We start from the raw sequence: 21,224 nt of genomic DNA, 5'->3' as shown, positions 1-21,224 counted from the left end.
TTTTATGCACTCTGAAGGTTGGAAACTATTGAACTAGACTCAAGGAAAGAACAACTTAAAAAAATCTATATGAAATGAAAAGTCTGGGGGAAAAACCATTCTACCTTTAAGATTACTATCAGATCCCTAATGGTAAGTGGATGGCGGTGGAGAATTTAACTGTGTTCTTGCCTGTCTGTAAGGTTTATTCTGTTCTGTTTTAATATTAAACTTCTATAACTTTCATATGGGTTAATAGATTTACTTGTGAAGATGACAAGCCATAGTGATGTCACGTTTCGGTCCAAGGGGTAGGTTCTGAGTCATCCTAAGAAAAATGAACACAGTACCATTCCACCATAGGTGCTTACCACCCCTCTCAAACCTATACACAGACACATGCACACACAATTGGGATCATTTGTCTTATAACCTTCATTTTGTTTTATTCAGCAGTAAATATTCTATGTATTAGGTTTAAAGTTGCATATATTCAGTTGCAAAGATGTACCACAGTTTATTAACCAATCATTTTCTGTTATAAAAATCCTTGTGTATAAATTTTTGTGTTCATCCATAATTATGTCTTGAGGATAAATTCTTAGATGGAGAATTGATGGTTCAAAGGATAGTACATTTTTAAGGCTTTTAAATCATATAGCTAATTTGTCCCCAGGAACATTATGTGCTTCCTTCAAAGTGTCTGTTTCCCAGCATCACTGGAAATTATCATTCAAAAGAGCCTTCCACAGCATGCCTTTTGGATGACCCACGGCTTCTGTTCATTGCCTGGCCAATTTATCCTGGAAAGAATAAAAGAAAGGAGGCTGGAGGTGATAAGTGCTTGTGGCTAGGTTCATGCTGGAGGAATGGGGACAGATAACAGGAAAAGGGGGAGCTTGGAGACCATTTCTTTAATCCTGCTTCCAAGTTATCTTCAGCAGAGATCTTTTAATGGTGAATACTTGAAGGGAATATATAGCTTTAAAAGCACATTCAATATTATAATTTTTGATTTGGAAAATGATTTGATGTCTTGTCATCATAGATACTACAGAACAGGAACGACAGTTCTGTGTTTATCCAAAAGGGAGTATGGTTTAAAAAAAAAAAGTGTAGAAACACTATTCTAATCCAAACCCTCATTTCACATAGAGAAACTGAAACTAGAGAGTTGGAAGGGATTTCTTTAGAGCCACACAGCAAACTGATGATGGAGTTGGAGCCAGAGTAAAGGCTCCCGACTACCTTTTCAGGGCTCAGTGATGAGGTGGGCCAGCCTGGTTCAGGGGGAGATGAGAAAGCAGACATAGGGCCTCTTTGGACAGACGGCCAGGCTCTCTTCCAGGGCCTGTGAGCTGCCTCAAGCCCCTCCTGGACAAAGACCTAGGTGTCTCGGGCGTGGCATTTCACTGTCTTCTTGATTATCTCCACCTGTGAATGGGAGCAGACCTACACTTTAATAACCAGGGTCTTTGCCTGAACTTTGCCTTCCCCTGGATAACTTCTCTTCATTCCTCATCAGCTCAACTGTTACTTCCTTAGGGAAGCTTTCCTGACTGCCAAGATAGTTTAGCGTCCCTGTGTGCATTCTTGTAGCACCTCTTACCTTTAATATCCTTGTCACAATTGTGATTACCTTGCTTTATTTTTAATATCTCTCTCTCGGTGACTAGACTGTCTTCTCTATGAGTGTAGGGCTCTATGAGTGTAGGAATGCTGTTTTATCTTCTGTTGGTCCTGGCGTATACTAAGCCTTAATAAATGCTCGAATGTTTGACTATTTGGATGAGTGAATTAGAAGTGTGTGTGAGCTGCTGCGTGGTGCTGTTTTTGATTGCCTGCAGAACCAGGAGAGCTGTCCCTTATTGCCAAAGGCATTGAGAGACGAGAGAGAGAAAGGAGACCCAGTTGAGGCTGCTGGTATAGCCACAAGCCAGAGGGTATGGTCTGCTTCCCTGGGTGCCCCATTGCGGCCTCCTGGGTGGTGGGGTCAGCACCCACATCCAATCAAGCATTTATTACTGGCTTGGCAGAATCAGCCCCGGCAATTTCGTAGAGGTGGTTGGAGAGGAGCCTCCTTGAGTCATTCTGAGGAAGAGAATTCAAGGTCAGGACTCACCTTGGCGGGGAGAGGACAGCAACCCAGGTCACCTGCGACCTGGTCTTCACAGTCATGGGCGCTTGCGGCAACGGCTGTAAGGTCTGCTGGTGGCTGGCTGGGCGCCAGAGCAGCGCTGCTGTTAGGCGGCAGGTCCTGCCCCCTCCGCCGGTTTTCCTCCCCCTCCTCCGTCTCCCTGCCCACTCCTGCTTGCAGCATCCTCTGCAAGGAGAGGAACGTGCCGCGCTCGGACGCGCTGTCCTGGCCGAGCGGCGGCACCCGGGTCGCACTCTGGACCGCCGGGGTCTGCCGTCTGGCGCTGCGCCAAGTGCTTTGATGCGCGCTGATGTCAAGTGGGTGTGGGCTCTTAGGGAAGGCCGGGCGAGGACGAGGAGGGAGCGAGATGCGCCGCGGGCGCGCTGAGGCCCCAGCGCGCTCCGCCGCCCCGCGCTGCTGACCGGTAGCCGGCCCCGGCTCCAGGAGCGGGCTCATGGAGCCGCGGCGCTGCCCGTCCGGGGACGCGTGCCCCGCCGCCCTGGGGGGCTGGAGGGGGCCGCCTCGGGGGGCCTGCAGGTGTGTCCACGCGCCGTAACTTTCGGGGGGCTGCGGGCTGTTGGGCGGGTAGGGTTCAGGGTGCCCGGGCTGCATTTAGGAGTGCTTTTGTGTCTGGGCGCTGGCGTGATGGGAGCCGGTTTGTCCCCGGCCGGCCATCCGCGTGGGAGCCGCAGCTCGCCGCTGGAGTTTCAGCGAGAGAATTCATTGAGCCGGCGACCGGCTTTGGGTTACTCATCGGGAAGGGCGCTGAGGGAGCTGCCTTGTTGTTTTGAGAATTGGTCTCCAAGTACAGACTGCATTCATGGTAACAGGATTATCTCTCAGCAGACAGCGCGGCTTCCCGAAATCGGCTGTGGTTTGGGGGCATTGGTCGGTCGGGGTGCGGGGGAGGGGAAGTGGGCAAAGGAGACCTGTCCACCCGTTCCGCCCCGCACGCCGGGGCGCCGGCCCCTCCCCCCACCCCTTCTCGCAGGGAGCCGGCTATGGGGGAGGTAAGGGGTCAGCTTCTCGCCGTTGACAGGTCTAGTTTCAGACACACCTTCCCGGAGGAATGCGGAGGCTTTGTTCCAGCGCCCGTCCCAGCCCCGAGCCCAGAAGCCCGCGGGCATCAGGCCGGGACTCCAGTGCCATTACTCATCTTTTATAGCAACGCCGGCGAGCTCCCGGGTAGGCAAGTTAATTATTAATGTGTCTAGGCTGCAGGGAGGGAATCTGGAAATGAGATTGGTGGGTTGCAGGTTTTTCTTTCCCTTTTTTGGCGTTGGCCATCGAGGTTTAAGCCCAGGGTATTGCAGCCTATTTCCTGAGAAGGATGCTGGCATTCCCCCAGTGACCGGCACTCCGCGAAAGGGACCCCATTTCCCCATCTGTGGGACAGCCCCATCTCCCCCCGGAGGGCACAGAGGGAGCAGCTCTTGTTTTTTATCTACTTTGGAACCGGCCCATACCTTCCCTCCTTTGCCTTCTGAAACCAACCTCATTCCCGCCCCCTGCCTCAGAGCAGCTTCCAGGCTCAGGTGTGTGAGACCTGAGCCCTCAGCCGGTAGCCTGAAGCCTTCTGAAAAGAGCTGCCGTGTCCCAGCCTCAGTGCCTGAAAACCTCCGCCCTGCTCAACAAGTGCCCTGGGGTATATTTTCAGGGCTCTGCTCTGTAGGACTGTGGGCCGAGGCAAAAGTGTCTGTCAGGTGGTCACCTGACCTGCCTCTCCCAGTTCCCTCAGCTCCAAGAGGAAGGAGGAGGTCAAGGTTGGGGAAGAGCTGAGGGCGGAGTTCTTGCTCTGGTTTCAGTTTCCCTCCCGGCTAGCTGGGAGAAGGTGGATTCTAAAACTGGTAGTCTCACCAGGTGTGCTGTGTGTGCTATTGAATAAGAATGGGAGGGCCCAGGTTTCAGTGGACGGCTGTGGATGAGGCTTGGCTGGGTGGAGGGCTGAGATTTTGCCCCAGCTGGAGCCTGAGGAGAATTGTCGAACTCAGCCCTCCTGGCAGCATTGTGCCTTAGAGACCTGGGACACTGCTTTTTCTTTGTCAGTTTAGGATAGAGGACTCAGCCTTGTAAACTGAAGGGTTGGCAGATCTGTGATGAGAAGATGAGCTTGCCTCGGAAGTTGACACTCTTGAGGGTGCAAGAGGGGGCTGGGCTTATGGGGGGGGAGACGAATGTGGGGAGGAGGATGGGCTTATAGGGGTGAGGAGTGCAGGGAGGGGGATTTTAGCTCTAACTGTGGGCTGTGAATTGCATCAGAGCCTGTTCGCTGACAGGCTGCTGTAGGACCCCACATCCCTCCCTTCAGTTGTCTGTCCCCTACCTCAGTGGCTTGGCTTACTGGGTTCCTTCTGGCTCTGGTCTCCAGGGCTGGACTGTTCTGATGGCTGCCCAGGGACACCTAGTCCCCATCTCACCCCAGCCTTCTGGGGAGGAAATGAGTGGAGGAGGGCTTGGCTTCAGAGAGGCCTCTGATCCTGACACCCTGGGTTACTGGGGAGTCTGTGCCACCTGTCTTCCACTGGGTTTGTGGTATGTGCACTCAGTGTACCCCTCCCCCAACTCACATGCTTTTAGAGTGCCACCTTCTCCAGCAGTGCCCTGAGCTGCTGGTGATCTGCTGGCACTCTGCGAGTTGAGGATTTGGAGATGGTCCTGATTAAGAACAATTTTTTTTTAGATTATGGGAAGTCTGCCATCTAATGTTTGCTCACTTGCAGCCTACTGGTCATAGCTGAATCCTCATTGATAATGGCCTGGCCACTGCCTGGGAAGCTACTCAAGGTGATTCTGTAAAGAGTAGGTGGGTCCCTGGGGGCACTGTGAAGCAAACAGGAGGTCATCAGGGATTGTGACGTTGTGGGGAAAGTGAGGCAGCTGTTATAAAGGCTGTGGGAATTGTGGGGTGAACGGGAGGAGATCAGAGTCACTGTGAGTGGTAGGGTCAGAGGGCTGAGCAGGGCTGGTTTGGAGATTCCCCCATGTGTCCTGTTCCTAATGTCCATGCTGGGCACAGCGGGCAGTAGGGGGGTCCAGCATCAGCTGAGACCTCTGTTCTGGGACCTGACTGCCACTGCCTCCTGGGAAAAGGGTCAGACTTTCTCTCTGTACAGCAGCTCCTAGACTTCTCCTTTCCCTCTTAACAGAGGTGCTGGGTTTAGTGGTGGCTGTTACTGTGTTCCTCAGCCCCAGCTCTGGCAGGGAGCCTCTTCCTGGGACGGGCAGCTGGAGAAAGTACCCAGTTTAAGAGAGAGGTGCTCTGAAGTGCTCTGAATCACAGAAGATCAAGAGGAGAAACAATAAAGACCCTGGCAGTCTCTGCAGTCTTGATTTGTAAAATACAAAATTCCTCCCTAGGGTTTGTACTATCTCTGGTGAAGAGAAAAAGAGGCTAGTTATTCCAGGTCTGTGTCCCCTGCGTCTCCAGGTGAGGGGAGAGAGAATGATGAGGAATTAGTTGAGGCGTATGGTTTGTGGCACTTTCTCTGCCCACTTGGGTTCAAACTCAGTCTCTGCTGTTTACTAGCTTTGTGTTTGTGGGCCTCTCTGCCTCTGAGTCTGTTTCTTTGCCTGTTAAACAGGGATAAGGGTACCTCTCTTCACCCCCTCCCCCCAGTAGGATAATTGTGAGGATTATACAAGACGTTTGTAAAGGATTGAACACAGTGCTTGTTAATTGGCAGGTTTTTTTTTTTTTAAATTAAAGGTAACTAGAGGATCCTTGGAGCAGCAGCTGAGAGGGTTGTTTTATTTTACAGAAGATGAGAATGTCAGAAATGTCATTTTGTGCCCACCCCAGAGGCCATACCTGGGCTCCTAGGGTCAGATATGAGAACTGTCCTGGAAGAGTTTCTTCTGACCTTCACATTAAGTCTGTTTTCCAGTCTCAAATTATTCAAAGAGGCCTTGGAGACCTGTGAATCCCTGACTGCAGGCACAGAGCATAATTGAGCTGGAAAGGTAGCAGCCTCAAACTCTTGCTAATGCAGCCATCTCTGGTCCGGCCATGATTGTGGATTGTGGATTGTTAGTCCCAAGAACAACCCGACACCTGGCACTTTTTTATCTCTGTAACTCTGGACGAGTCCTTTTGTCTCTTTGAACCGGTGTTCTGTGAGAGTAATAAAGCCTGCCTCTTATGATTAAATGGAATAGTGTATGCAAAACTGTAATGCAGTAATGTAATGCAGCTTACTATGTACCAGACACTGTTCTAAGTGCTTTCATATATTATCTCATTTAATTCTCACAACAATTTATGGTGCAGCTAATTATTGCCCGCATTTTATTGACAAGGAAGTTGACAATTAGGAATTGTTACTGTTGCGTGGTTGACCCCCTGTGGAGATCATGCGTCTGAAGATCTCTGCTTCCCGGGGTAAGAATAAACTGAAGTTTCTGCAAGTACATTTGCATACTGCCTTTCTTCCATCCACCTATTCTAACATCTCCAGCTAGCTCTGGATATGTTTGTAATATGAGTAAAAGAGGTCCTTATCGGTCATTTTGGTTTTTCGGTGCCCCTCTCTTGTCCCCTCCACCTTTCATCCATAGGCTCTGTGGGGCTTATAGACACAGCACCTTCTTGGCTGTTACTTTTAAGTGTCATTTGTGTGGGACTGTAACCCTCTTGGGCTCACTCACTTAGTGGTACCTTTTAAGAACGAGGTTGCTGGTGGATCAAAGATAGTTGATATTAGGATAGTAATGCAAGATATATAAAAAGGATTGTACATCAGCTTGCCTTAATGCTGGGCCACACTTAAGTACTGAGGATCAGTTGTATCTCCTTCTGACTTGAGTGTAATTCATGTAAATAAACTAAATGTTTGTGGATATCTATTAAAAAAAAGAAAGAAATAAAGAGGTTGCTAACTTGATTTGACTTTAGGCAGAGGAAATGTTTGGTTTAGAGCCAACCATTAGGCTTGGAGTTTTCAAGGTCCCATCTTTCTTTCTAATGGTTCTGGTTAGCTATTTTGAATCCTTCCCTCTGCTCCAAACCAGCTGCCAGTGAGCACCCAGATCTGAAGTTTTAAGTGTGTTAGGGGAAAAAAAAAAGGGAAGAAAGAAACAAACACCCTGTGAAAATAAGGACTCATGGCTGGTGGTGTTTCAGACACGGGTGGTGCTCATTAACAGGGAGTTATGATCACAGCCTCAAATTTATTCTCATTACTTTTGTAGCACGTTTATATGGTAAGAAAAAGGCTGCAGCTTCGTGGGTTATTCTTTCTTTTTATGACAGGAATAACATTTATGGGCGTATAACACAAATAAAGGAATAAAGGTCTGGTTAGGAATAAAAAGTGAAAAGCAACTGGTGGGACTCCGGGCATAGTCAGAAGATTCCAGAGTTCTCGTCAGCAGAGATTTTTCACAGCACGGACCTGGGTGCCTTAGTTCCCACAGCAGCCTGGTGATGTCATCAGAGGGGTAGTGTTCCTGTCATTTTACTGGAAAATGGAGTAACTTTTCTGAGGTCAGATAGCCAGATATGTAATGCTGGAGACTGGACCCCAGGTCTCTGAGTTTCTGAGTCAGAGGCAAGCAGTCTCATTTATCCTTATAACAATTTTAATAATTTTTCTATTATGGACACATGATGGGAAATGTAGAATATTATAAAGGAAGATCGAAGCAGGGAATCATGGCCCAAGCATTGTGTACATCTTGGTGAATTCTAAAGACTTTTGTTTTAGGAAGAAGGGAACGTTTGTCTTTGTCAGGGAAGAATTGCTTGTTATTTATACATCTCTGGGCATCTCCAGTTTCCTGTCTTGGAGCAGGCACTCTTTCTGTGAGCTTTGATTCCCTACAAATTCAGGCCAAGTTCTTTATTTTATGTGAAACACCGTGCTAGGCACGGTGGGGGAGAGAAAGATGCACAAGGCATCCCTGCCCTTAGAGTTTATCATTAAGTGGGAGAGGCAGATGTGTACTCCACCGATTAGTCCAGGTGTGATAGTAACAGCAAACAGCGACCGTATCCAGCTCTGTTCCAGGTGCTTTAGACAAGTTATTCACATTTAATCCCCAGACAACCTTGTGAAGGAGGTGTTACCCATTTAACAGTTGTAGAAAAACTGTGAGGTTAAATGGCCTGCCTAAGGTGATAAAACTAACAGCCATCCAAGCGGACATTCAAATCCAGGTTGTCCCATTTTAAGACCAAGGGCCCTCTCTTTTGAAAATCCCTTAAAAGAGAAGCACAAAGTCTGAGTCTTTCAAGATGAGGGAAGGTATGGCGTTTATCTCTTTGTCATTCTCTCTCATCTTTTTCTTCTGTCATCTTTTATGATAAATGATTCTAATGATTTTGAGTGGTATTCATTACCTTTTCCGAAAATTCCCTGCTTGGATTCTTTTGCTTATCTGGACCACTTGATAATAAATCTCATAACCTCAGAACTGGAGGAAACGGAAAGCTTGTCTAGATCATTCTCTTTCTTTTCTTACTTGGGGGAAACTGAGTCTCAGAGAAGGGACCTGACGTGGGCGTACCTAATAGTTGTTAGCGCAGTCAGGACCAGAACTCAGGTTTTTTCACCAGAGTTTCCCAGAATGTAACAGGATATGGGATGATACAGGGGTGAGTATTTTAAATTTTAATAGTTTTATACCTGAGTATATGACACTTCCGTGTGAAATATGACGAATCTTGAACTCATCATCTGGCAGCTCCTGTCGCTTAGGATGTGTCTAAAGTCTGTGCTGTCTGTTTAAAGGAAAAAGTGGACGTACAGGTTCGACAGCGAGGTGTCGTGGAGGCAGTGTGCGGGCAATGCGTGGATGACATTAGGGAAACAGCGTGGATACCCCAAGTTGTACTCTCTGAGAGGATTTACTTGCCCTATCAACTTGATTCTTTGAGGAGCAGGAAGAAGGGGGCCAGACCCTAGTGGAAGCATATTACCTACTAGGTATTTTACCTGTCGGTCAGTATGAATGGGTTCATTGTGTGTATGTTGTATATTGAGAAAGCTCCGAGAGGTTGATTAACAAGCCCATGGTCACACAGGGTAGACTGGAGAGTGAGAGTTCAGATCCCAGCTTGGGCTCCTTCCCTTGCCCCTCCTTGACACCTGCCACATTCCACAAGGTGGGTGCGTCCTGCACCCAGCCTGCCCTTGTCCAGGGTTCTGACACTATCTTATTCAGGTACCAGCCTCAAGTGGAAATGAATGTGATTGGGTTGCTAGGTTGCTGCGGTAACCTGCTAATTTAAAGCTTGATTTTGATAGAATTTCAAAGAATGTGCTGTATCTATAATATGTGTATTTATCAAATCTGACTCATGCTGGTAAGTGGTAAAATCCTTATCCTGCTGCCTTTTGGCTCCTGTACACATTGTGATGACGCCGCGTGGATTGTGAGCTCCAGGAAGACATAGACTGTGCCTGTCAGTCTATCTAAAGGGCAATTACCGAATGATTTTTGAGACTGATTCATTTATCCATATTTTCAGAGTTCAGAGAATCAACCAGTAGGTTTTTACCTAGGGTGGAGGTGTGTGGGCTGCGTCCACGTTCGCTGAAGAAACTCAGAGTTGCATTATGAAGAGAAGGCCTCCTTTGGGAGATTTTGGCTAGAACAGGGGCTCTAGGCTTTGGGTCCCTCCTAAACCTGTCGAGAAGCTTCTACGTCTCAGTGGTTTAGGACCACATGGAGCATGGTTTCTTGCAGGAGGCAGTCAGTCACTGCCCATCTGTTATGCACTAAGAGCTATGATAGTGAGGTAGGCCGAAAGATGGCTCCCTCCCCAAAAGGTGTCCATGTTCTGATCCCCGGAACCTGGCAGTGTTACCTTATGTGGTAAAAGGGATTTTGCAGGTGTAATTAAGTGAGGAATGGGGAGATTATGCTGGGTTATCTGGGTGAGCCCAGGGTAATCAGAGGAATCCTTATAGGAGGGTCAGAGTGAAAAGAAGGAAATGTGATGACTATAGTAGAGGTTGGAGTGATGCAGGCCTGTGAGGAAGGAATGTAGAAGCTGAAAAAGGCAAGGAATGGGTTCTCCAGAAGGAATGCAGCCCTGTTGACACGTTGATTTTAGCCCAGTGAAACTGATTTTGGACTTCTGACCTTCACAACTGTAAGATGGTAAATGTGTGCTGTTTTAAGCTGCTAAATTTGTGGTAATTTGTTACACCACAAATGTAATACAAACTGATACCAGATGGGTACTGAAGATCAAACAATGAACATAGCACAGTCCTTGCCTGCCTTCAGTGGTTCTCAGTCCAGTGGGGGAGACAGGCAAGTACAGAGCCAATTTTGATAACAGTGATAAGTATCCCGTTAGGGCTGTAAGTTCAGGAATCTGTGGGAGATAAGGGAATTCAGCCTGGGGAAAAACTTCTTGGATGAGCTGACCTCAGAGGTACCACTGAAGGAGAGATGGAGTTAGGGGATGAAGGAGGCCAGGAAGAGCTTTTATGGAGAAAGAAGAGCATATTCAAGTTCATCTCAATAAGATCTGAAAACTAGATGGAGGCGACTGGCCAGGCCTTCCAAGGCAGAAAGCTGGTTTAAGTTGGTGCAGGTCCTCATGGCCCTGTTTTCAGACTAAAGCCTTGCACAGTGGGAACTAAGATGGAAAAGTCCTGGTGCTACGCCTTCAGGGTTGTGTGATGATAGACCTAACACCATCTTGGGCACCTGCTTGGTCTTTCACATATTTTCCCGTTTAATCCACGCAACAACTGTGAGAGGTAGGGACTATTATTTTCTTCATGTTGTTACTGAGGAAAATTGAGGTTAAGTAATGGGCCCAAGACCACGTAACTTGTAAGTAGTGGGGCTGAGATTTGAATCCAGGCCTTCAGGCCTTCGAGCCCTCGTTCTTAGTATTCTGCTCTGTGGTAGGAAGATCCCTGGGTCAGCAATCAGAGGAGCTGAGATCTAGTGCTAGCTGTGCTTCTTACTAGATTTAGGTCAATCTACTCTTCAACCTCAGTATTTCCATCTGTAAAAGGGGATAAGAGGCCTGCCTGCTTCAGAGATGTTGTGAGCCTAAAGGAGATGCTGAAGGAATGTGTTTTTGCTGTGAACTCCTCCCCTCTCCCCAGAGTTTCAGACACCTCCAGAAAGGTCCTTGTTTGTTAGTGAGCCCTATCTTACAGTCCTGATCATCCTTAAGGGTCATGAGGCAGGTTGGGGAATTTGGCCACGGTGGATCATTGATGTGTCCACATGGGGCTAGAGTGTTTGCATCTGTGGGTGGTCGTAGAGATAGAAAGTGGGCAAGAGACAGGGAGTGGCCTGTCTCAGGGTACCGAGAGCGGGAATGTAAGTCTGGAAGGAAGAAGTATAGTCTGCATTGTGTTCCCTGCAAAGATGCCAACACTAGAGGTGACTGAGGGGGAAACATTCCTGACTTGGAAGTTGGGTGAGCAGCATGTAGTGATTTGAGGCAAGTTGATGCGAGTTCTGGAGCCTCAGTCTCTTCATGTGTAAAATAGAGCTAATGGTCCCTACTTTGCAAAGCATGTGAAAGCATCCTGCCCAGTTCCTGGCCTATAGCGGACATTCAGTAAATAGGGACCATCTCTAAAGCTGGCAGTTTGAGACTTCTTGGGGTTAATCCAACAGATTCCAGTTCTTTGCAGAAATTCCACCTTTCTCCCTTGCCTTTCAGACTCACTTAGGCACATTGTAATTGGATGTGAACGGAGGTCTGGCCACAGAATGAGAGACCCATGACTCTTTGATGGGGAAGACCCTGTGCTTCCCAGCGAGAAATGGTGACAGGTGGTTTTCAGGTGGCTGCAGTGGGTCTGCTGGGCCATTTTGGAAGTGAGACTGTGTTCGTCTTGCCAAGTACAGGATTGAGTGTCACTGTTTTGCTTTCTGGGAATAATGGCCGTGCAGATAAGGTAGATTTATGGCGCTGAGGTATTTCAAAGAATAGACTGTTCCTTTTTTTTTTTTTGAATGTCTACATCTTCTGGTTATTAAGGTAGTGGTTATTTTAGAATATTTGGAAAGTATTTTTTAAAAATAAAAACATTTACTTCCACACCCAGAGAGGATTACTGCTAACATTTTAGTGTATTTCCCTCCATTCTTTTTGAAATGAACATATACTTTTTTTGCAAGATACAGAGTTGAATATGCTTTATTCACTTAACATTATATCATGTGCATTTCCCAGATTATTACATATTCCTTAGAAACATCTTAATTTGCTGCATAATAGTCTGTTGGGTACATGTACCGTAATTTTCTTAATCATTCCCCATTCAGAGGTTGGGCATTTAGATTGCAACTACTGAAATAACATAAATACGTATTTTCCCCTAAAATACGTAAAAATATTTGACTACGGTTGTTTTTTTTTTTTTTTTTAAAAAACTATCTTCTTAGTTTCCTAGAACTGGAAATTCCTAGACCAAAGAATCAGTACATTTAAAAGTGCCTATTGGTGGGGATTATCGGACTGTTCTGTTTACCTTATATTTAAAGCAAAAACGTTATGGCGTGTCAGGCGGCTGTGGGCCAGCTGGGTGAGGTCCCTGCTTCTGACCATTGTGCACAGGAGGCTGCCTCCTCACCGCTCACTCACTTCCTGGCAGACAGTACAATCAGCCCCTTGTAGCTCCCCAGTGAAATTTAAGTAATCGGTCAGCTTCTCCAGTGCTTCCCTCTCTGTCAGGAAGTTCATCTGTGAATCTAACCTAAATCTCACCTGCTGCATTTAAAATCCTCACCCGCTGCTGACTCCCCTCAGTGGGAGTGGAGCAAAGTGGAGCGGATCTGTGCACCTTCTGCAGGCAGCCCACTCGCCTCTCTCCCCACTGCCTGACCACTGCGGCTCCGGCCACCAGCCTTATGTTACCCTGGAGGAAACTTGAAGGTCTCTGGCTACTGCTGTCACGACTAGGAGGGCGGTCCCTGCATCGAGTTGCCGCCGATAACACCAGGTAGGGTTTCCAAACCTGAGAGTGCCCATGGCATGGAGGCCAGCATCCCGGCCTCTCCCGTGCCCTCTGCAGAGCTCGTGGGGGCCATTAGCATTCAGAGTGGTGCTCTCCTATTGACACTGCGGGTCTATCAGATTCATTCTTTGGGAAAAAAGAAATGTGGCTAAAGCAGGGATTAATTGTGTTTCAGTCCCAAGTGCATTGGCCAAGTGGTAACTGCAGTGAAGGAGTTCAGCTAGGCGGGGAGGGGCATTTAAGTGCATTCTGGTGATGAGGGAGCCCACTGTCAGTGTGGAAGGGGTAGGGTCCCACCCTGGGCCTCCCACCTTTGGCATCAAGTAGCTGCTGTGCCCTCCACCTGAAGAGCCTCGGCTACCTTTCTTAGCTGAGTCCTTTGTTGAGAGCTGACAGCTTTCTTGTGGGGCAGTAGGATGTTAATTTGGAAGGGAAATGAATATAGCTGCAACTTCATGGGCAGCAAGAGGCCCCTTGTGTCCCTCACTTAGGCCTTTTAGAGCTGGCTGGCAATAGGCCAGCAGAGTGGACCAAGTCGTACAGGAAACAGACTGGGGATTGAGTCCTGCAGCACCTGTGGGAGTATCTGAGCATGGCTGGAGCCTGAAGTGTCCCTGGGGCCCGGCCCAGGCTGGCTGACCTTCTCCAGCTCCTTGCCGTCCCTTCCACGTCAGCACCAGGAGATCCTGCCTCAGTATGAACTGCTTGATGTTCCAGCTTTACCTCCTCAGAAGGTCTGCACTCTTAAGACGAGATGCTTTGTTTCCGGTTTGCTGTTCCTTCCTTCAGTGCCTGGTACAATGCTAGTGCTTGATTGAAATGAAAGAAGCATTTATGAGGCAAAACCCAGTGGTGTTAGGCACTCAGTAAAAAAGCTAGTTCTCTGCTCTTCAGCCCCCATTGAAAATCCCATGTCAGATGGTTTTTCTTCCTTTTGAAGAGGGGGAGCGTTTTTCCCCGCCTCACCTTATTGTTATCCCTTGTGCACTTTGGAGCTGAATATTGCTGGTACTTTTACCTTGACAAGTTGGAGCCCAGTGTCCCCACTGTGAGGCCTTAGCCCAGTGAATGCCATCCCTGGCTGCCTGTTAGAATCCCTTGGAGAGCTTTTTAAAAATACTGATGCCTGGGACCCAACGCCAGAGATTCTGATTTATTTAGTCTCAGCTGGGGCTCTGGCACCATCATTTTTTTTTTTTTAACGTCTTTATTGTAGTATAATTGCTTTACGATGGTGTGTTAGTTTCTGCTGTATAACAAAGTGAATCAGCTATACATATACATATGTCCCCATATCTCTTCCCTCTTGCATCTCCCTCCCTCCCAGCCTCCCTATCCCACCCCTCTAGGTGGTCACAAAGCACCGAGCTGATCTCCCTGTGCTATGCGGCTGCTTCCCACTAGCTATCTATTTTACATTTGGTAGTGTATATATGTCCATGCCACTCTCTCACTTCGTGCCAGCTTACCCTTCCCCCTCCCCGTATCCTCAAGTCCATTCTCTAGTAGGTTTGTGTCTTTATTTCCGTCTTGCCCCTAGGTTCTTCGTGACCTTTTTTTTTTTTTTTTTTTTTAGATTCCATATATATGTGTTAACATACGATATTTGTTTTTCTCCTTCTGACTTACTTCATTCTGTATGACAGACTCTAGGTCCATCCACCTCACTACAAATAACTCAGTTTCATTTCTTTTTATGGCTGAGTAATATTCCATTGTATATATGTGCCACATCTTCTTTATCCATTCATCTGTTGATGGACACTTAGGGTGCTTCCATCTCCTGGCTATTGTAAATAGAGCTGCCGTGAACATTTTGGTACATGACTCTTTCTGAATTATGGTTTTCTCAGGGTATATGCCCAGTAGTGGGATTGCTGGGTTGTATGATAGTTCTATTTTTAGTTTTTTAAGGAACCTCCATACTGTTCTCCATAGTGGCTGTATCAATTTACATTCCCACCAACAGTGCAAGAGGGTTCCCTTTTCTCCACACCCTCTCCAGCATTTATTCTTTGTAGATTTTTTGATGATGGCTGTTCTGACCGGTGTGAGATGATATCTCATTGTAGTTTTGATTTGCATTTCTCTAATGATTAGTGATGTTGAGCATCCTTTCATGTGTTTGTTGGCCATCTGTATATCTTCTTTGGAGAAACATCTATTTAGGTCTTCTGCCCATTTTTGGATTGGGTTGTTTGTTTTTTTGATATTGAGCTGCATGAGCTGCTTGTAAATTTTGGAGATTAATCCTTTGTCAGTTGCTTCATTTGCAAATACTTTCTCCCATTCTGAGGGTTGAATTTTCGTCTTGTTTATGGTTTCCTTTGCTGTGCAAAAGCTTTTAAGTTTCATTAGGTCCCATTTGTTTATTTTTGTTTTTATTTCCCTTACTCTAGGAGGTGGGTCAAAAAGGATCTTGCTGTGATTTATGTCATAGAGTGTTCTGCCTATGTTTTCCTCTAAGAGTTTGATAGTGTCTGGCCTTACATTTAGGTCTTTAATCCATTCTGAGTTTATTTTTGTGTATGGTGTCAGGGAGTGTTCTAATTTCATTCTTTTACATGTAGCTGTCCAGTTTTCCCAGCACCACTTATTGAAGAGGCTGTCTTTTCTCCAGTGTATATTCTTGCCTGCTTTATCAAAGATAAGGTGACCATATGTGTGTGGGTTTATCTCTGGGCTTTCTATCCTGTTCCATTGATCTATATTTCTGTTTTTGTGGCACCATCATTTTAAAAAACATTCCACAGGTGATTCTAGTGTTCAGTAATTTTCCCAGAATAAGGAGTAAGATGTTCATTCCTGCTCTGTCCTGTCAGCAGTTTCGCTTTATGGAAAGATGTATTAGAAGCCTGTGATATCTGCAGCAGCAGGCTGCTCACATCCTTTATGGAAGCAGAAAGGGTAAAATGATAAATGAGAGGATTGTGACAGGCTTTCATGGGTGGTATTGGCTTGATGGGAAGCCCCTATGGATGTACTTAGCATCCCTTTCTGTTACCAAGATGTGCTCTGGCTGTCAGTCTGCCTAGTAATTAAGCAGGGGACCTGGGCAGGAGGAGGATGTTTTAGTTAAGGTGGACGATAAAAAGGAACAAACAGGCAATGAGCCTGTTTATATTCGGTTCATTAGCCAGGGCCTGGATTCACCTTCTTCTCAAACGTTTGGAACATGGGGCAAATGGGATGGATGGGGAACAGGGCTGTGTGTGAATGGCAGAGGATGGCGTTCAGTTTCAGGCTAGAGGACAGAGAGGTCAAAGCAGTGGGTTCCTGCAGTGAACGTTCAACCCTTCATGGCTCTCTGTTACCCATTGCAGGCTGGGATCCCTAAGGCCTCACTTAGGCTAATTTCCTTTTGAATGTTGTAGATCCCTCTTCCCAGAGGAGATAACAGGAGACCGAGTTATTGCCATGAGTGAATGAGCCCCTTCACTAAGGGTATTTGGGTTTGCCTGTAGGTTCCTTTACGTGATTCGAGGATGGTTATGCCCCTGTTGACTAATGCATTTGACTTGATGTCTTAAGTCCTATACCTTCCCTTACCCTCTTTGAGGTGTTTGTGGTTGGGGCTTTGTTCCATGAGCATCCTCTCAGATTGAGGGGCTGCTTTTGTGGTTTCAGCTGCTTCTTGGCTTCTGTCTCATGGTTTGCCATTTCCAGGCCCTCTCAGCCTTAGAGAAGTTGGAACTTCCTTAAGAGAGCCCCGTGTAGCTTTGTCAGAGGTGAGGTGGCCTCTAGATTAACCCCTGGAGTGCTGATGGCACTGTTCCTCAAACTTACAAATCCTGCTTAGAAAAAGCTACACACGTTTTATTTATTTATTTTTAGTTTTCTCATGCTATTCAAACTGCAGTTTTGCTAGCTGTCTATAACAGATTCCCCCGGGGTGCCTGTTAAAAATGCAGAATCTCTGGGACTAGAACCTAGGAATTTGCATTTTAGCTAGAATCCCAGGCCATTATCAGGTACAGGAATGTTTGAGAATCACTTTGTTTAAAAAAAAAAAAAAAAAAAAAAAAGGGCTTCCCTGGTGGCGCAGTGGTTGAGAATCTGCCTGCCAATGCAGGGGACACGGGTTCGAGCCCTGGTCTGGGAAGATCCCACATGCCGCGGAGCAGCTGGGCCCATGAGCCACAACTACTGAGCCTGCGCGTCTGGAGCTTGTGTGCTCCGCAACAAGAGAGGCCGCGACAGTGAGAGGCCCATGCACCGCAATGAAGAGTGGTCCCCGCTCGCCGCAACTAGAGAAAGCCCTTGCACAGAAATGAAGACCCAACACAGACAAAAAAAAACAAAAACAAAAAACAGTCACCCCCTTTGTTTTACAGGGGAAATATGACACAGAGTGGTTAAGTGACTTGCCCAGGATCACTCAGTGAATTCGGGCTGGAGCCAAGCTGGAAGAACCTAAGCCAAGTCCAGAATGTTAACATCACCTCATAGTTGTATAGACCTTTGTTCTTTGAAGTCGTAGCCCATCTTTCTGCCCCTCTAGTTTGCTAAGATGGAAAGTGTCATCCATCGTCTGTTTTGAACCAGATTACTTTTTACTGTGGGGAGCTGTCCTGTGCATTGTAGGATTTTTTAGCAGCATTTCTTACTTCTGCCCCCTGGATTCCAGTAGCATCCCACAGTTGTGATAATCAAAAATGTCTCCAGGCATTACCAAATGTCCTTGGGGGGCAAAATCACCCCAGGTGAGAACCACAGCTTTAGCTGCAAAAGCTGTGTGTCAGGGATGTTCCCTAAAAGTATCCTACAGCATTTATTTTTATATCTAGGGATTCACTTTTAAAATTTGCATAGCTGGCTTCTACCCGACTTGGCTACTGTGCTGGATTGCACACATTAATGAAGTCACGCTGAATATAAGCTCTTTCCTCCTCTGTTTTGGCCTGCAGAGGAAAGACATAAATAAGCTTGGAAGGACCACTGAATTTGGACTCTAGTCTGTGGTTTGCCTGCCAGCCCTGCATGTCCTAATAGCTGTGGGATGTTGGGGAAAGTCACTTGCCTTCTTGAGCCCCTTTCCTCATCTGATTATGATAGAAATAAATGTTTGTTTTGAATGAGAATTAAGTGACACCTTGAATGTGGAAGTGTTTATAAAACATTATTCATATATTAAGTGGCGATGATAAGATTCAGGTCTAATTACCAGCACTTGAGGTTTTCTCAAATTCAAGAGTGCGGAACTCAGCACAGCAATCAATTCTAGACTTGTATTTGGCCAAGTATGTTACCATTGTCGTGTTTCTGCCCATAAAGTTAATCTTCCCCCTCTCACTTTAAATTTAATCTCCTTCTTCTTACTGGCCATCGCGATACCTCTTTTGGGTCATTGTCTCTGCAAGATTGGTTGTTAGTTTATTACCTGTGACTGGCAAGAGCCGGGTTCTTTTTATGGTAAGGTTTCAGAAGGGCCGTCAAATAGTTTATGAAAATCAAAACCAGTGTCACCTTCCTTTCCCTCATGGCCAGCACCCAGGGAAATCCATAGTAATTGGTACATGAGGCCTGAATGCAGGCGGTGAAGCCAGCATCAGTCTGTAAAGAGTTGCATGCAAATGAACTTGGAGATTAAAGGTCTCTGAGCTGTTGGCACAGCAAAGCTCGGCTAGTCCAGCACTTTATTTTGCAGACAAGGAAACTGATTCCAGAGAGGGAACATGTCTGAGGTATCACAGGGGCAGAGTAAGATTGTGGTCCAGGCTTTCCAGGTGCCTGCCGAGGCTCTCGGCACATGTTCACGCGTGTCCAGGCTGCCGATTGGACGGTGTGGGGGGAGCAGGCCCCACGCCGCATCCAGGGCGCTGTGGCTGCCCTCTGTTTTACTTCAGATATTGCCTGATAGGTCTTGTGAGATCATCTCTTTTAGCTCAGTAGCTTATGGGTGAAATTTCACCAGAATTCAACACAGTACACAGCATGATTTCTGCTGATTCTTACAGCAGGACATCTTGAGGGGAAAAGGCACCAGTTTCACTGTGAACATATTGAAGACGAAGAAGACTGAGAAACTGAAGCCCCTCTTGTTTCTTCAGCCACTTCGAACACCATCCCTTGGCTATACATATTCTCCCACTATGATGTGATCCTATATCATCATCACTGCTGATATTAATTGTTAGTGTTATTAATACTTGCTGCTGTTTATTGAGTGTCTACTGTATGCCAGTGCATGTGAAGTGTTTACCACAATGCACATCTCAGTTGATCCACCCAAAAAGTCTACTGAGAGGGTACTATAACTGTCTCTGTTTATAAATGGGAAACAGATTAAGGAACTTACTCAAGCTCACAGAGTGGGAGGGTGGGCTGAGATTCAAACCCTTCCAACTGATGAAGCCTGAATAGGCTCCTTCCTGATCTGTAGTTCCTGACTCCCTTGGGGGCAGTTACTGTGAACCCCACCAGCCCGCTCCTCCTCTCTAGCCAGCGTTGAGGCCTTCGAGGACCTGCTTCAGATGGCCAGTTTGAACCTCTCGAGCTGTCCTGACTGGGTGGCTCTCCACCTGCCCCCCGAGCATTCCCTCTCAGCCTGTGCCAAGAGTCTGAATAAGAGCTGTCCCTGACTCAGGAACCTAGAGGCCAGCTGGCAAGGGAGGCACAACCTTTAGAGACTAAGGCCTGGATTTTGGTTGGATGGATCCCTTAACCTTCTGGAGCCTCGTCTCCCTTGGCTATAAAGTGGAGGCAATTCCTGTCTCACAATTTCCTTTTTTTTTTTTGAGAGTGTTAGACACTTCATATTGAAAGTGTTTATAAACTCTGGGTTTAGCTGGGATTGTGAGACTAATGATTTCTCAGCACCTGGTGCAGCCCCATCATGATTCCAGAGGAGAGGAGAGTGAGAGCCTGGGGGAGAATGTTCAAGGGAATGAAATATAGGGACACTTTGGGGAAGAAGACGCAAGCTAATCTCCATTTGCCAGCTGTTTTAAAGGCCTTCTCACCCAGCCTTCCTCCTTCATGCAGTGCCAGTGCACCCTGTGTGGATGTGTTTCTGCTTCCCTACCTGCTCTGGAGGAAGTGATCACAGGCGCTGTTGGAGGACTAGGGGTTCCTGTAGGTCCCCCTGCAGATACTCGCCACAGGGCCCACCCTGCTTTTCCCTGGGGCAAAGAGGGCTGCTTGGGGGGCGGACTTGGGTTATTTAAAGGGAAATTGCTAATAGATACTTTGGATTATGGTGACCTAGAGGAAAGCAGAAAATTTAAAAAAATATTTTTCATCATGAAGGTAGTATAACTATATTACCTCAAAAATTGGATAATAGAGAAGAGGATAAAGAGCGCTCATATTCATTTCACCGTAATGTATTTCTTCTGGATTTTTGCGGGGAGGTGGAGGAATAATAATTTTCGTTTATTTTAATAGGTATACGTAACATGGCACATATTTGACAGGGTACAAAGCAGTGAAAAATAAGTCTTTATAGAACATGTCTTTAGTCATTTCATACATATTTTCTTTTCTTTTTTTTTTGCGGGGAGGGGAGGGGTGTGCTGTGTAGCATGTGGAATCTTAGTTCCTTGACTAGGGATCGATCCTGTGACCCCTGAGTTGGGAGCACGGAGTCTTAACCACTGGACTGCCAGGGAAGTCCCCATACATATGATTTTGACTCTTTCAGTCAACATTACTTGATCTTCACATGTCTAAATGTCTTATTCTTCCCCATTTTAAAGATTTTAAAAATTTTGCAAGCAATATGTGCAAAAATATACTTAAAATTTTTTATTCTTATGTGAGTGGACAGCAAAATACCAAATTGTAACAGTGGTGACATGTCACAGGTGACTTTTATTTTTATTTATTAAAAATTTTTTTTAAAATTTATTTTATTGAAGTATAGTTGATTTACATTGCTGTGTTAATTTCTGCTGTACAGCAAAGTGATTCAGTTATATATATATATATATATATGCACATTCTTTTTCATATTCTTTTCTATGATTTTTATCATAGGATATTGAATATAGTTCCCTGTGCTATACAATAGGACCTTGTTATTTATCCATTCTATATATAATAGTTTGCATCTGCTAACCCCAAACTCCTTATCCATCCCTCCCCCACCCACCTTCCCCCTTGGCAACCACAAGTCTGTTCTCTATGTCTGTGAGTCTGTTTCTGTTTCATAGATAAGTTCATTTATG

At 46.3% G+C, this 21,224-nt stretch overlaps 1 protein-coding gene across 7 annotated transcripts in view; it reads left to right on the top strand.

Annotated features, from left to right (window-relative positions):
• The window catches only part of PLEKHA7 (pleckstrin homology domain containing A7), a gene marked incomplete at its 5' end in the record, with an annotated part of 210,850 nt that overhangs the window by 74,092 nt on the left and 115,534 nt on the right, over positions 1–21,224 (top strand). For 2 of the 7 annotated variants that reach the window (XM_082843987.1, XM_082843990.1), the window contains one exon: positions 2,571–2,653. The exons of the other annotated variants lie outside the window; for them this stretch is intronic. In XM_082843987.1, the coding sequence (XP_082700113.1) occupies positions 2,571–2,653 (83 nt within the window). Of the gene's footprint in view, positions 1–2,570; positions 2,654–21,224 lie in introns of those variants that run through there. 7 annotated transcript variants of the gene reach the window in all.

This window comes from Leucopleurus acutus, assembly GCF_964270905.1.
Source record: "Leucopleurus acutus genome assembly, chromosome: 8".
Taxonomy (NCBI): domain Eukaryota; kingdom Metazoa; phylum Chordata; class Mammalia; order Artiodactyla; family Delphinidae; genus Leucopleurus; species Leucopleurus acutus.
The sequence above is the reverse complement of the archived record's forward strand: the minus strand, read 5'-3'. Positions and strand labels throughout refer to the sequence as shown.